Source organism: Phyllobates terribilis, unplaced genomic scaffold (genome assembly GCF_046119375.1).
Source record: "Phyllobates terribilis strain yellow unplaced genomic scaffold, ASM4611937v1 Scaffold_5__5_contigs__length_657084704, whole genome shotgun sequence".
In the NCBI taxonomy this organism is placed as follows: Eukaryota; Metazoa; Chordata; class Amphibia; order Anura; family Dendrobatidae; genus Phyllobates; species Phyllobates terribilis.
Genome location: NW_027362765.1, coordinates 519,379,302 through 519,395,118, shown reverse-complemented (window position 1 = coordinate 519,395,118; position 15,817 = coordinate 519,379,302). Strand labels below are relative to the sequence as shown.

Below are 15,817 nucleotides of genomic sequence, written 5' to 3'. Positions count from 1 at the left end.
ATACTTCTTTTCCACCAAAATTTGAAAAAAAATTTCTTTCCAAATCAGATAATGTGATTTTTCAGGATTTGTTTTCTCATTTTGTCTCTCATAGTTGAGGTCTACCTATGATGTCAATTACAGGCCTCTCTCATCTTTTTAAGTGGGAAAACTTGCACAATTGGCAGCTGACTAAATACTTTTTTTTGTCCCCACTGTATGTACCGGAAACTATATTTGTTTTTTTTTTTTAAATGTGTGTAAAAATATAGTAAAGCAGGGTTTTAAAAACCCGATGTTTTTTAAACCGTTTAGCTGCTGTTTGTATGTCGATAACTCTCAAAGTCCAACAATGGTGTCCTATATAAAGTGTAAAATTACCACATAACTCAAAACAGCAAATAACAACAATTTTCATGCTGGAAATTAATCCAAAGAAAGATATGAGTAACCACCCTGAAGAAGGTTGATGAAACGCGCGTCGAGGTGGCGGGTTGTCCTGTTGGTTCACATTCCATATTCCACCGGGTAATGATGATCACAGCTTGTTTCTATATATTTATCATATTTTAGTAAGGGAATATGGCAAATATTGCCTATAGTTTTATAACTGGGCAAGATTTTTCTTTGGGAGATCCAAATGAGCTATTATATTAATCATATGTATATTATACAATGTGTGCATATTGTAATTTTGGTACAGTATAGCCTCTTTGCTCATCCTATATAGCCTTCCCAAACAATATTGATTTATCTACTATCACTCTCCCTACAGTACCTGTGATTTACTTATTACCATTTTCCCATGTTGCTAGTGATCTACCTATGCATTGACGATATTCACCATTTTTGTGAAGCTACTGTTTTTTTATTGTGTTTTTATTATGACTTTGTTAAATAAATGTTAATTTTTATGATCCAAGTTACTCATATCTTTCTTTGGATTAATTTCCATCATGAAAATTGTTGTTCTTTGTTTGTATGTCAAGTCTAGACACAAGCGGCTGGTAAAAGGGTATAATAAAATGTTAATTACCTTGTATGTTGTATAGTGTCTACTTTTACATGAAGGTTTTTCTTTTACTTTTTTTAGCCCCCTGAAGAAATATATTCAGCCGGGGACTCTATTATGATTCGCTTCCACACAGACGATACCATCAATAAAAAAGGATTCCATGCTCGATACACAAGTACCAAATTTCAGGATGCACTTCATATGAGGAAATGACTGTACAAAACTTAGACGCCAGGCATTTAAAACATTAATGTTATGGAACTCTGGGAGAATAAGCTAAATGCTGTGCATGTCTCTGAGATTAATGGCTGAATGCAGTCTGTAAGATATATGTACGATTAAGGAATCGGATCCAAATTTTATTAGCATGCTGTTGTACTGTGCCAATGTACCAAGGACCAAATATCTGCATATAATAGGCCAGCTTGGTTTACTTTAGTTTAAACTGAAATGGTTAATAAAGGGCCTTCTCATGATATGCTCAACCCAAAAGTCTATTCTGCATCTCAGCTGAAACCCAAGCTGGTTGAATAGGAGGTTTATATGGCCCCATATATTCGCACCAGAACTCTTTGTTCAAAATGTCTGATTGGCTGATTAAGCTCCACGACAAATCAAGAAGTCAAAGCTTCTATTAGTGGAAACATAACTAAACCTACTATGTAAATGGCCTTTCTGGTTTCTGTAAGTTACACATATTGAAATGTGTTTTGTACCTCAAAACATATTGTTTGATGAATTGCAAATAGGAAATGACACATTCTAATGAAAACCTTGTAATTTTTTTACTTCCCATAAATGTTACAGTAATATGAGTGTATGTGTATAAATACGTGTGTGTATAATAAATGTTTAGTGGATTTAAAAATTATACACACCTCTGTTAAAATACCTGTTTTTTTGTCTTGTAAAAAAATTATACCAAGAATTATTTCAGAAATTTCCCCTTTATGTCGCTCATAATTTGTATAATTCAACTAAAAAGCAACTTGAATTTTTTCTTGGTGGGAAAGAAAAATGAAGAACTATAATAACGTGGTTGCATAAATTTGCCCTCCCTTGAACTAATACTTTGTTTTCAGTAGCGCTCTAAATCTGTGAGATTGTGATGGTATCTCCTGTGTACAACGCCCTCTTCAGGTCACCCACAGATTTGCAATTGGATTAAGGTCTGGGTTCTGGCTAGGTCATTCCAAAACTTTGAACTTCTTCTGGCAAAGCCATTCTTTTGTTGATTTGGAGGTATGCTTAGAGTTATCATACTGAATAATGAAATTCTTCTTCACCTTCAACTTTTTAGCAGAGACATGAATGTTTTGTTGACGCTAGTACCAGCTACCGAAAAATAGCCCTAAAACATAATGCTGACTCCACCATGCTTCACTGTGGGTATGGTCTTTTTCTGGTGATTGCTTTGTTCCAAACATGTCTTTTGGAATGATGACCAAAAAGTTCAACCTTCACCTCATCAGATTAAAAGCAAACTCACAATAAGAGGAATTAAAATTCCCCCCAAATTCAAGATTAAACCCAGCAAAAAAGGGCCACAATATTTGAACTAACTCAGGATGCAGCACACCCATGTAATAAAGGTAGTTGCAATACAGGTGCAAAATACTGATGAGACAACCTCTCACAATCTACCAACTCATGGGGGGGATGATTGCTTAGTATTAAAATTGCACACAAAAAAAGGCTTGTATAGGGTGCTGGTCACACACAAGTAGTGTACAGTGTCGGGCTTCATGACGACCATACTATTAGATTAGGTGGGCTGCCAAGCACTATCTAATTGCACACCATAAAGACAGACTGCTTAGTTTACAGTGCCAACACTGATGGGCTTGGCTGCACCCTGAATATAAAAAAACATGCAAAAAATATATATAATATATAAGGTATTGGTTGATATTTTGGCCAAAATACGCAAGCTCGAAACCCACGTCAAGGGTCCTCATGCTTGCAAGTCTTAACACTAAAATTAAAAGCAAACCCTCATCAGACCAAAACACATTTACCATATGCTTTTGGCAGACTTGATCAAAGCTTTGGCAAAACATAGCTAGGATTAGATGTTTTTCTTTGTAAAAAAATGTTTCCATCTTGCCACCATAGCTCACAGGCCAGACACATGAAAAATACAAGAGATTGTTGTCATATGCAGTACACAACCTGCACTTGCCAGAAATTCCTGCAGATCCTTTAATGTTTCTCGAGGCCTCTTTGCAGCCTACTGGACCAATTTTCTTCTTGTCTTTTTGTTAATTTTAGACGGATGTTCATTTGTAGGTAATGTAATTTAAGCCACTTTCTGATTGTCTTCACAGTGATCTATGGTATATCTAAAGCCTTGAAACTCTTCTCCTGATTGATAACTTTCAACAATAAGTTTGCTTTGCTGTGTTGTAAGCTGTTTACTGCAAATGAACAGGAAGATAAACTGAGCTGACTGGCTCTTTCATACATAACTAAATGAACACCACCACATCCCCAATTATAAGAGGGCTTTAACATTTTTGTTGTATTTTTATTCCACCCTTCCCCCTCAAAATTATTTTAGTTTGGTTCTCAATTGAATTGTACAAGTTATGTGTAACATTAAAGGTGGAAAAAGTTCTGAAATGATTCCTCTTGGTATGATTTTTTTTACATGACAAAAGCTTGGCATATTAAGAGGTGTGTAGACTTTTATATCCACTTTGTGTATGTATGTATGTGTATATATATAATATATACATACACACATACACATTTTTCTTTGGATCTTCTTAGGGTGTATATATGCACACACTCACATTCGTTTTGCCTTCTGTTTTACATTACTACTTCCTCTGGGGTTGCCATGGAAGTATTAGGCTGCGGGGGTATTAGCCTTACTGTGGGGGGTCTTTCAGTAACATTTGCAGTGACATTTACCACTGTGGATATCATTGTGAAGCTGCTGCCAGGGAGCCGCATATTTAAACGTTTGAATTGCAAAGGGTAAAACTCGCACTGATGTGCAGCATAAATTGACACGCTGCACATCCCAAATTCTCAGATCTTCTCAATTTGTATTGCCGATATTTTTTTGCCGTGTATGAGAATTTTTAAAATCTCATGTATTATGCTGTCACTGTAAAACACAGCAGATTTTCCACTAGATTTTCCACTCCTCTTCATTTTTGTTACGTGGGAACATAGTCGAAGCAGGTCGACTTGTCATGTATATTGTTATATAGCCCAACAGCATGTCCATGCACAGGAGAGTCCAGGTGCCCATACACATTGCAATTTTGGCAGTGCCGCCTAACCAGCTAATATCTAGGTGGCAGATTTTGAAAGATTTAGTTTGGGGTTTATTGGATTTTATAGGTCTTATACTTTATTCTCAAGAAGGAAAAGCCTGTGCCAATCATTATCTAAAGTGTATGATCTGCATTAGTCTGCTTCTTCCATGGCAACTAAAGAGCAAGCAGTACAACTAGCAATGTTTAAAGTCCAAGTACATTTCTGCAGATGTGGTGGATAATCCGCATGTAGAGTAGGAATTATCTGCAGATTTTCTGTGTCAAGGATAAAACTGGTTATACTTCTTGTTGGGTTTTTTCTTGTTAAATGAAGGTTTTTCTGAGAGATGTGACTGAGCTATAATATTGCATTACATCCAGAATGTTATCGCTTATTGAAATCCAGACCTTGTGAACATAGTAAATCAGGTGGAGAGAAAAACAATATAAAATGTATATTTGACAGTTATTTTTAATTTATCTATGAGCGCATTATGTTCTTAATGGGAACCTGTCACCGCTAAAAATGTGCTGTTTATCTGCAGATATGCCGTCAATCTGCAGGTAAATAGCCTTTTAATGTTACAGGGAGAAAATAAATTTAGATCCTCCCTGCAGCCACTCTTTTCCAATTATTGAGGCAGTTCAAGGAGCGGTTACAGTCACTATATACTATACATTGGCCGTGCTGTAATCATTCCCTGGTGTATTGATAGATAGCCTGCTCTGCACACTAACCCTACTGAGCAGGTTGTCAAAATGCCAGGGAGTGATCATAGCACAGTTACTGTATAGTGCATAGTGACTGTAACTGCCCCCTGCTCTGCCCTGATGACTAGAAGTGAGTGGCTACAGGGAAAACAAAACATTATTCTCTCCCTGCAGCCGCTGCTCCAGTAAACCAGACAGAGATGATTTAAATGCTATTTACCTACAGATTGCCACTGTATCTGTGGGTAAATATTGGTTTTGATGGTGGCAGATTCCCTTTAATGAGGTTGTCTGATACTAGTACACATTGAACTAATAGGACCTAAGCAGTGCTAAGATAAAATACGAAAATAAAAACATACTCTGGCCCACCAGACCCAACAAGTCCTCAAAACGGTTGCTCATCTATCCTTCAGTTTTTCTGGCTTCATCTACCGGACAAGGTATCAGCTGACCTCTGCAGCCAATCAATGACCACAGTTTAGTGAAACGAGGGTGTGGTTCGTGAGTATGTTTTAGTTTCAGTATCGCCAAGTGTCTATTAATGCAATGTATAGTGGTATTGGACAATCCCTTTAACTTGAAATCTGATCATGAGCTGAAATTTTAAGTGTGCAAACATGTGTAATGTATATTTCCATGCACAGTCCATCTATACTTCAGTGTCTATTAATCAGCTGGATACATCGGATCTCCATGTGTGTACACAGATTAACTACAGTTTGCTGCTTTCATACATCCGTCTTTTGTGATCTATACTTGGACCATGATACATGGATGGGCCACTGGTCCCCTTACCTATGAGACTGCCGAGATTGGGTCAGGTGACCGACGGTCCGTCCATACATCATGCTCCATATACGGGACGTGAAATATGGCCATCTGAACTCTTTTAAAAAGACTCAGTAAACATAGAATGGCTGTTCAAACTAAGTGCCGCCGCTCAGTGCTTCATGGCGAGGCCAAACATTTAAGTGCACCTTCCCATCATCTTGTTTTCCCTCTTATCCCCCTCTTCTTTGATTGACAGCTCTGGCTTCATAGGGCCAGAGAAGGGCAGAGGTAGATGGAAAACAAGGTGTGAAGGTGTATATAAATGGCTTCACCATAAAGCACTGAGTGCCTGTGCTTGGTTTGAACAGTCATTCTGTGCTGACAGTCCCTTTAACACTAGTAAGATATAAAGTTTCACAAGTTATCACTCACTAAAACAGATGAGGGGTGCTGGGGGCACTAGTGACATTTTTAAGGTATAAATGACATAATCACTTATTTGAGTTAACACCTCCCTCACTGAAAACCAAATTTATTTCATATCAGGGATGTAATAAAACTTTTCAAAATAAATTCATGAGGGAAAACCATGAAAACCAGGTGATTGGTCCCCACTGTATGTAAATACATTTCTATATGTGAAATCACATTATCACTGGATGAATCAGAAACGGATCTCTCTAACTCAAAGTCTCTGCTTTAACAATATTATCGTTATTCTGTCAACAGCACCAATCCCCTTGTTTTCTGTACAGGTACACAACCATACATTACCACTTATTAAAATGTGATTTTTTTATTTTTTTTTTACTAAACACATTACAGCCTGTGAATTTAAATGGCTCGATTTGTAGCACCACAAGTACCTAACTGGCAAGTGTGTAAATATAGATATATGTATGTCGCCCTCTACTGGCGAGGTATAGTGCATTGAATTTCCTCATAAAAAAATGGGAAAAGTACTGTATTGCTGTCCTTTTTGTTTTCATTTTCTTGTAATTTACATGCTTTTATAGTATTGTTTTGTACTTAAATTATGTAGCTGTTGTCTCCTGCAAATGTAAATATAATATTGTAAATGATCTGATAATAGCCAGTGCAATACCTAAGACTAATAAGCTTCTCATCCCTTTTCCTACATTTGTTTCATGGCCATCATGTGTTTTTGGTTTTACTACTTAATGTAAGATGGGGAAGCAGTGAATCTTTTGGTTAACAAAAGCTATTTTAGACTGAAAATTACAACTGGGAAATAAAAATTTGTATTTTTTATGGTATTAAATCTTTTCTATGTTGCTAGACCTGGTTTCCACTTTATTTGTTCCAAAGGGAACTATAATGGGATTTTATTACTATGTAACTGTCATTTCTTGCCATGTCGTTAACCGATTGATATTAAATTGAACTCAATGCCAGATGGATTTAATGACCATTAAAGTTGATATCTCCAGTTAAGAGAATTGTATATAGAAAATTTTATATGGTGTCATTATTAATTTGTCTGGAAACTGGTATCACTACTAGTATAGTGCAGGTATCGGAAATATAAGAATGACACATATAGGTATATAGTATAGCTGAAAAAAAAAGACGAGTGGCCATAAAGTGCAACTACTTAGAGAAGAGAGGACAAGTACTTAAGGTTAGGCATAATTCTTAGAAATATATTTCTTCCTATTGATCAAGAAGGTAAGAACCTCCATACGGCATGAGCCAATGCAAACTATTCCAGTTTAGATTGTATTGTTAAAATGCATTGTAAAGCGGTGATATTACGTCCATGCCTATTTCAATACATAATAGTATCCTCGGACTTTAGAAGCCTTATCACCTCAGTAGATGAAAACTTTTTACATTCCACCACCATGACAGGACCACAAGACATTGCCCCACTGTCCTAATAGGAGCAGAAGAACAAATGGGTTTAGGGTACCCTCCTCAACTCTGTCTCTCCAGTGAGATAATGTGTCCATTATACCTTATGGTGAAAGCTGTTTAAAAACAAATGAAGAAAATATAAAATTGTAAATTAGTTTTTGTGGGCCCACCAGAGTTGATGTGCAAGGCCAGATTAGAGGTGTTGTGATGAACGAGATTGGAAAATTAATAGACAGCATACACACAGTGATCAACAAGAGATTCCCCTTTAATTAAATGCGGGCGGGATTTAAATACACCGCTGACAGAAAGGGCTTTATGCCAAGAAGCAAGCAACTGTTTTGTCGGATTTAGAGATAGATGTGTTTAGGTATCTGGTTTTCTTTAGTTTCTCAGGCACTTGGAATGTGTAGGGGGGGAGGTTCTGTGTAAAAGTGCATTGTGATAGATTTAGAGCATAAAAATGAGGACTAAGAAGACGACATGGATACTGATTTCCCACAATTTTTCTTCTTTGCCTCCCAAAAGTTATAATATAAAGTGATCAAAAAGTCCCATTTACCATCAAATGATAGAAATGAAAACTACAGTGTCATGCAAAAACAAGCCCTTATACAACTTTGATGACTGAAAATTGTAAAACATATGACTCATTGATTATGGGAGCTCAAAAGTAAATGACATTTTTTCAAAGAGTATTTATTGTACAAAAAAAATAAAATTACAGAAATGTGTCATCGCCGTAATCGTACTGACCTAAAGAATAAAGTTTAACGCTATATTTGTGCAGCACGGCAAATAATGCAAAATTAAAAAGAAAAAACTTTCAGAATTGCTGTTTTGTGTATATTCCTTCCCATAAAAAGTTAATAAAAGTTTGTAAGTTTTATGTACTCCAAAATTATGCCGCTTACAAATACAATACTTGTCAGAAAAAAAACAAGTCCTCATATGTCTATATCTTTTGTTATAAAGGCCAATACTGGCTTTGACACTAAAGGGTTAAACTTCACGGATTTCAATCTGTCCAGTTAGCAATGATAACTGATTTTGAATCAATTTTACCTATTTTGGGGAAAAATAAAAAAGTGACAACAGGTTCACTGATGATGGAATATAAAGACAACCCCCTAAAAGGGAACGATTTTGCAGGTGGTGGCCATGCTCAATTACTTTCTCCTGTTCCTTCTTCACTTTTCCCCAAGTCTCTCTAGCAGATAAGAAGACATGGGCTATTACAAGCGGAAAGTCGGTCAGGGTCATGGAAGGACATTATCCCAGCAGCAGGACTGGTATATGATTGCGAGAAGGAACAGCAGGAGTACCACCAGGACTCTATGAAATGTCCTCCAGTGGGCTCCTTGTGTGCATGTTTGTGACCAAAATGTCAGAAGCACACTCTATAAGGATGGCATGAGGGCCCAACATCCTGTGGTGGGACCTACGCTTACAGCCCAGTACAATGGAGCCCGATTGGCAATCTCCAGAGAAGATCCGAATTGGCTGGTCCACCACTGGCACTCCGTTCTCTTTAGAGGAGAGCAGATTCACACTAAGCACATGTGATAGAAGTGAAGGAATTTGGAGACACTGTGGTCAATATTATGCTGCCTGCAACATTGTCAGCATGACAAGACAAATCCATGTGATAGCCAATAGTACCCTGACTGCTGATGTGTACTGGGATATAATCCTCAGAGCCATTGTTTGACTTATTCGGGGACAGTGGGCATTAGGTTCTACCTAGTGCAGAACATTGCCTGGTCTCGTGGTCAGATTAACTAGTCAGTTCCTGTTCAGATGGACTGTTCAGCAGCTCACAGATGCCCTGATCTAGGTCTGAGATTCCGCAGGATTCCATCTACCATCTCATCAGGAACATAACCAGATGTTTCTGGGAGAGCATCCAGGCACATGGGTGTCATACACATAACTGAGTCACATTATGAGTGCCATGATGAAATTCATGCAAATTGGATCCAACTGTGATTTCATTTTTTTTATTTTGAATTCAGAGTGATTTTGAATCCGCCAATTGGTTGATGAATTTGGATTTCAGTGATATGTTATTTTTTTTTCAACAAATAACATAATTCATGTCAGTGAATATTTTCACTTTATATTTCAAAGTTTTTATTGAAATGCAGTATGAATGTAAAAAACAAGTGAGGTGGAGCTCACAAATTGTGTGCAAAAACATTAATATAACTGGTATGAAGATAAGAGACATAAATAAGTCCAGCAAAATATTCTGTAATGGAAGAAGTATAAGTCCATCTTCCAGTTGTTTATTTTAGATTGCCTTTGTTTTTCCACCTACATCATAGTTCTGCAGCTAAATTGCCTAATTAGTAAGACAATACACACGTGGTCAAAATTGTTGGTACCCCTCGTTTAATGAAAGAAAAACCCACAATGATCACAGAAATAACTTGAATATGACAAAAGTAATAATCAATTAAAAATCTATGAAAATGAACAAATGAAAGTCAGACATTGCTTTTCAACCCTGCTGCCACAGAATTTTAAAAAAAATTAAACTCATGAAATAGGCCTGGACAGAAATGATGGTACTTCTGAAAATAATGTGACAAAAGGGACATGTTAAATCAAGTTGTGTCCACTAATTAGCATCACAGGTGTCTACAATCTTGCAATCAGTCAGTGGGCCTGTATATAGGGCTACAGATATTCACTGTGCTGTTTGGTGACATGGTGTGTACCACACTCAACATGGACCAGAGGAAGCAAAGGAAAGAGTTGTCTCAGGAGATTAGAAATAAAATTATAGACAAGCATGTTAAAGGTAAAGATTATAAGACCATCTACAAGCAGCTTGATGTTCCTGTGACTACAGTTGCACATATTATTCAAAAATTTAAGATCCATGGGACTGTAGCCAACCTCCCTGGACGTAGCAGCAGGAGGAAAAATTGATGACAAATCAAAGAGATGGATTACACGAATGGTAGCAAAAGAGCCCAGGATAACTTCTAAAGAGGAACTTCTAAAGGTGAACTTCAAGCTCAAGGAACATCAGTGTCAGATCGCACCATCCGTCGTTGTTTGATCCAAAGTGGACTTCATGGGAGACGACCCAGAAGAACACCATTGTTGAAATAAAATCATAAAAAAGCCAGACTGGAATTTTCCAAACTACATGTTGACAAGCCACAAAGCTTCTGGGAGAATGTCCTATGGTCAGATGAGACAAAAATAGAAGTTTTTGGCAAGGCACATCAGCTCTATGTTCACAGACTGAAAAATGAAGCATATCAAGAAAAGAACACTGTCCCTACTGTGAAACATGGTGGAGGCTCTGTTATGTTAAGGGGGTGCTTTGCTGCATCTGGCACAGGGCGTCTTGAATCTGTGCAGGGTACAATGAAATCTCAAGACTATCAAGGGATTCTAGAGAGAAATGTGCTGCCCAGTCAGAAAGCTTGGTCTCAGTCGCAGGTCATGGGTCTTGCAACAGGATAATGACCCAAAACACACAGCTAAAAACACCCAAGAATGGCTAAGAGGAAAACATTGGACTATTCTGAAGTGGCCTTCTATGAGCCCTGACCTAAATCCTATTGAGCATCTTTGGAAAGCGCTGAAACATGCCGTCTGGAAAAGGCAACCTTCAAACACGAGACAACTGGAGCAGTTTGCTCATGAGGAGTGGGCCAAAATACCTGTCGAGAGGTGCAGAAGTCTCATTGACAGTTACAGGAATCGTTTGCAGTGATTGCCTCAAAAGGTTGTTCAACAAAATATTAAGTTAAGAAGTACCATCATTTCTGTCCAGGCCTATTTCATGAGTTTAATTTTTTTTTAAAATTCTGTGGAAGCAGGGTTGAAAAGCAATGTCTGACTTTCATTTGTTCATTTTCAGAAATTTTTAATTGATTATTACTTTTGTCAGTTTCAAGTTATTTCTGTGATCATTGTGGGTTTTTCTTTCATTAATAATTATCCCATTATCTACCAATGTCCTTTTTTTGGGACGCCTAATTTTTTGCTTCTAGCAACTAAGATTTTCTAATTAGGTCCAATTAGGTCCAAAAAAACAAAAAATGAAAATTGCTAATTTGGCAAGTAATGGGTTAAACGAGGGGTACCAACAATTTTGACCACGCATGTACATTATCATTCCCACCTCAACTTCCAGTAACCCTGAAACTAAAAGTTCAAGCAACAAAAACAGACAGTAAAGGAGAAAGAGTAAGAAAAAAAATAAAAGGAAAATTGGAAAGATAGGACAGAGAAGAATAAGGAAGAGTAAAGAATAAAACAGTGGTCCACCAGTCTCTAGACCCTCACCGGGAGAGGAGACATTCATCAATCCCTATAAGCTCAGTTTCATATTTTTTATCTCCTGTTTAATAACAACAGTCTCAACATGCACCAGGGCTATCAATCTTTAGTCTCTAAGGCTGTGTGCCCGCGATGTGTTTTTCAAGTGTTTATGCTGCGGAATTTCCGCAGTGTAAACGCTTGTGAAACGCTTGGTAAACCTTCCCCCATGGTCTCCAATGCAATTCCGCACTTTCAATGCCCATGCTGCGTATTTTTCCGCAGCGTTTATGCTGCGCTCAAAAATGCGCAGCATGTCCATTAATTTTGCAGACACGCAGCGTAATCGCCGCCATTGACTTGCATTAGAACGCGCCAATTCCGCAGGACTGCATCTGTACTTGCGTAATTGGCGCGTTCTAATGTGCCGATGGTACCCAAGTCTGCAGGACAGAAGACTCTCATCCAGACTCGGGTACCGTAGAATCTGTAAAAAAAAAGAATTTAAAATAAAAAATAAAGTTTATACTCACCTTCCCGTGTCCTCCCGGTGTTTTGTCCACGCCGTCCGGTCTCTTGCAATGCTCGCGCTGTTGTGAAGGATCTGCCATGACGTCACTGAGTCATGTGACCCATCACATGACTCAATGACGTCACTGCAGGTCCTGCACAACAGCGCGAGCATTGCAAGAGACCGGACGCAGCAGAGATGACATCGGAAGGTGAGTATAATCTTTTTTTTTTTTTACCATTCTTATTCTTTTTTTTAACTTTACTTGGTCACACTATATAAATCCATGCCGGTTGCATGGATTTATATAGTGTGACCAACTTGTCAAGCACTTTTCCAAGTGATGCTCAAAATCGCTTGGAAAACTGCTTGAAAAAACACATGCGAAAACGCATGTTAGGCTGTGTGCCCACGTAGCGTTTTTCAAGCGTTTATGCTGCGGAATTTCCGCAGCGGAAACGCTTGTAAAACGCTAGGTAATCCGCACCCCATGGTCCCCAAGGGGATTCCGCATGTTCTATGCACATGCTGCGGATTTTTCCGCAGCGTTTATGCTGCGTACAAAAATCCGCAGCATGTCATTTTATTTTGCGGAAGTGCAGCGGAACTCCCGCCATTGACTTGCATTGAGACGCACAGAAACCGCGACTGTACATTTTTACAAGAGGCTTCTATGCGTCTCTATGTGCGGATGGTACCCAGTTCTGGAGGAGAGAAGACTCTCATCCAGACCTGGGTACCATTGTACCTGTAAAAAAACAATAAAATAACAAATAAAGTTTATACTCACCTGTCCGGCGTCTTCTCTCTGAATGCCAGCAGCGCTGAAGGACCTTCGGTGACGTCACAGTCATGTGACCGCAGGCCCTTCACCGCTCTGTCTCGCGATATGCCGGCAGCCGGGAACCAGCCAGGAAGCAGCGCTGCAACCACGCCGGGGCCTCGGGGGTGAGTATAGCTTTATTTGTTTTCATTTTTACGGTTCACACTGTATAAATCCATGCTGTTTGCATGGATTTATACAGTGTGACCTAGTTGTCAAGCACTTTCCAAGTGATGCTATCGCCTGGAAAGTGCTTGTCAATCTGCATGCGGAAACGCATGTGAACCCGCATGTGGATCCGCATGTATTCTGCAGGAAAAACGCATGCACAATCTGCATGCGTTTTTTTCTGCCAGGGAGATGCAGAAATGCTGCAGAAATTTTCTGCTTCATTTCTGCATCGTGGGCACATAGCCTAAAAATGCTGAAAAAACGCTTCTCTCTGGGAGAAAAAACGCATGTAAATCTACATGCGTTTTTTTCTGCCAGAGAGAGGCAAAAACGCTCTGCATCAAATCTGCTACGTGGGCACATAGCCTTACAGTGCTGCAACTTACTATTTTCTAAGGATAAGGATGTCTGTTTCTAAATAGACATGCACCTAAAGTCCAAAAAGGTACATTTTATGGAATAATTACATTGGTTTCTGCTGGAGAGAATTGACTATAGTGACCTACAGTCACATTATCACCAACACTGTAGTTTGCTTATTATTATAGATTATCCTGCAAGCTTCTTACTTGATACGAAATTTGCTATCGATTCATTTAGGCTGCTTTCACATTGCGTTCTGTGTCCTCGTCGGGGAATACGTCCGAAATCCCACACATAATGGAGTCCGGATGTAAGCACGACAGGGCCATAGATTGTAATGATGCAGACAGAATGAACGTGCACTCTAACGTGCATCATTTTTGGGTATGTACGGCTACAGAAGGCAGATCCTCAGACGCAGTCTACTACGTCTTGAGTGTCCGCCTCCAGTAGGTAGACACTCCCGAAAAGCGCGTTAGCTCTTTCTGCATCATCACAGTCTTTGGTCCTGATTTCGGGCATATGCACCGACGGGGACACAACGCAATGTAAAAGCACCACTGTGAGCACCATGCTCAGCACTCTGTGAGTATTTCTGCATTGCTCGGGCGGGAGCTCGTGGCCCTGCCCTGCATTTTTGGTGATCTTTAGAGAGCCAATGAACATGCAGGGATTGCCTGCCACGCACTGTAATGCCGTAGCCATGTTTGTTGTGGCATTACAGTGATTGGCTGACCGCATAGCTTCATCGGGTCTATATAAGACCTGGTGCCCCTATGCTAGTCACAGTCTAACCCGGAAACAGGCAGGAGTAGGGAGAACTGCTGCTGATTGAGGGAGAAATTTGCTTGCTTATTAGTTAGTATAGGTATTCCACAGCATATCTGTAACATCCCTGGCGGCGTACTTGCATAGTGCACCACCTCCCACTATGCAAGACCGCAATCTTACCTGTCTGTCCAGTCTGCTATTCCTGCTCCTGTGCATGCTGTTTGCATGTCCCTTGACTGACTGCTTAGGGTGGCGGACCGGTTACTTCCTAATTCTTATAGCTGCTGTGGGCGCACCCCTAATGCGTCTCCAGCCTATTGCTGTGAGTCACTGGATATTTAAACCCCCTCCACCCAGTAAGAGGTGCCTGAGCAACTCTTATCCTCAGAGGGCTTCTTGCCTCTGATGTGCCAGGTCCTGTTCTGTTTTTCCTGCCTGTTCGCCTTCCTGGAGGCTGTATTCTCAGGCCTGTCTGAACATGCTCCTAGCCTGTTCGTCCTGCCTTCTGGAGGCTGCATACCCAGACCTGTTATCTGTGTCTTCTAGCCTGTTTGTCCGCCATTCTAGGGGCCGCATACCCAGACTCACTACTGTATCTCGCTGCAGTGTCAGTTCCTGTCTTAACACTCAGTTCCTGTCTGTTCTCCTAGCCTGTTACCTGTTTTTCTTTGTCTGTACTTTTCCTTTTTTTGCAGAGTCTGAACCTGCACCTAACTCCTACTCGTTGTCGCTGTACTTCCGTTTGTGAGTTGGGAGTCCACTCGCTACTTCTTTGCAAGTACCTCATGTGTATCTGGTTCTGCCTTTCCCTTCCAGTCTGTTCCGTGTGAACAGAGCCCTGTCCCCTCTGCTCTGTCTTTGCTCACCGCTTTGGCGGTTTCCCCCTTGCTCTGCTCAGCCCTGTCCACCGCATCTGCGGTTTTACTCTGCTCAGCCTTGTCCACCGCATCTGCGGTTTCGCTCTGCTCAGCCTTGTCCACCGCATCTGCGGTTTCGCTCTGCTTAGCCTTGTCCACCGCACCTGCGGTTTCGCTCTGCTCAGCCTTGTCCACCGCACCTGCGGTTTCGCTCTGCTCAGCCTTGTCCACCGCACCTGCGGTTTCGCTCTGCTCAGCCCTGTCCACCGCACCTGCGGTTTCGCTCTGCTCAGCCCTGTCTACCGCACCTGCGGTTTTGCTCTGCTCAGCCCTGTCCACCTCATCTGCGGTTTCGCTCTGCTCAGCCTTGTCCACCGCACCTGCGGTTTCGCTCTGCTCAGCCTTGTCCAC

General features: G+C 40.1%; 1 protein-coding gene across 3 annotated transcripts in view; it reads left to right on the top strand.

Moving 5' to 3' along the window:
* The window catches only part of TLL2 (tolloid like 2), a 324,249-nt gene extending 319,335 nt beyond the window's left edge, over window positions 1-4,914 (top strand). For all 3 annotated transcript variants that reach the window (XM_073685707.1, XM_073685708.1, XM_073685709.1), the window contains one exon: window positions 1,073-4,914. In XM_073685707.1, coding sequence (XP_073541808.1) covers window positions 1,073-1,207 — 135 coding nt within the window. In that variant the 3' untranslated portion in view covers window positions 1,208-4,914. The remainder of the gene's footprint in view (window positions 1-1,072) is intronic.
* The last annotated feature ends 10,903 nt before the right edge of the window (window positions 4,915-15,817 follow it).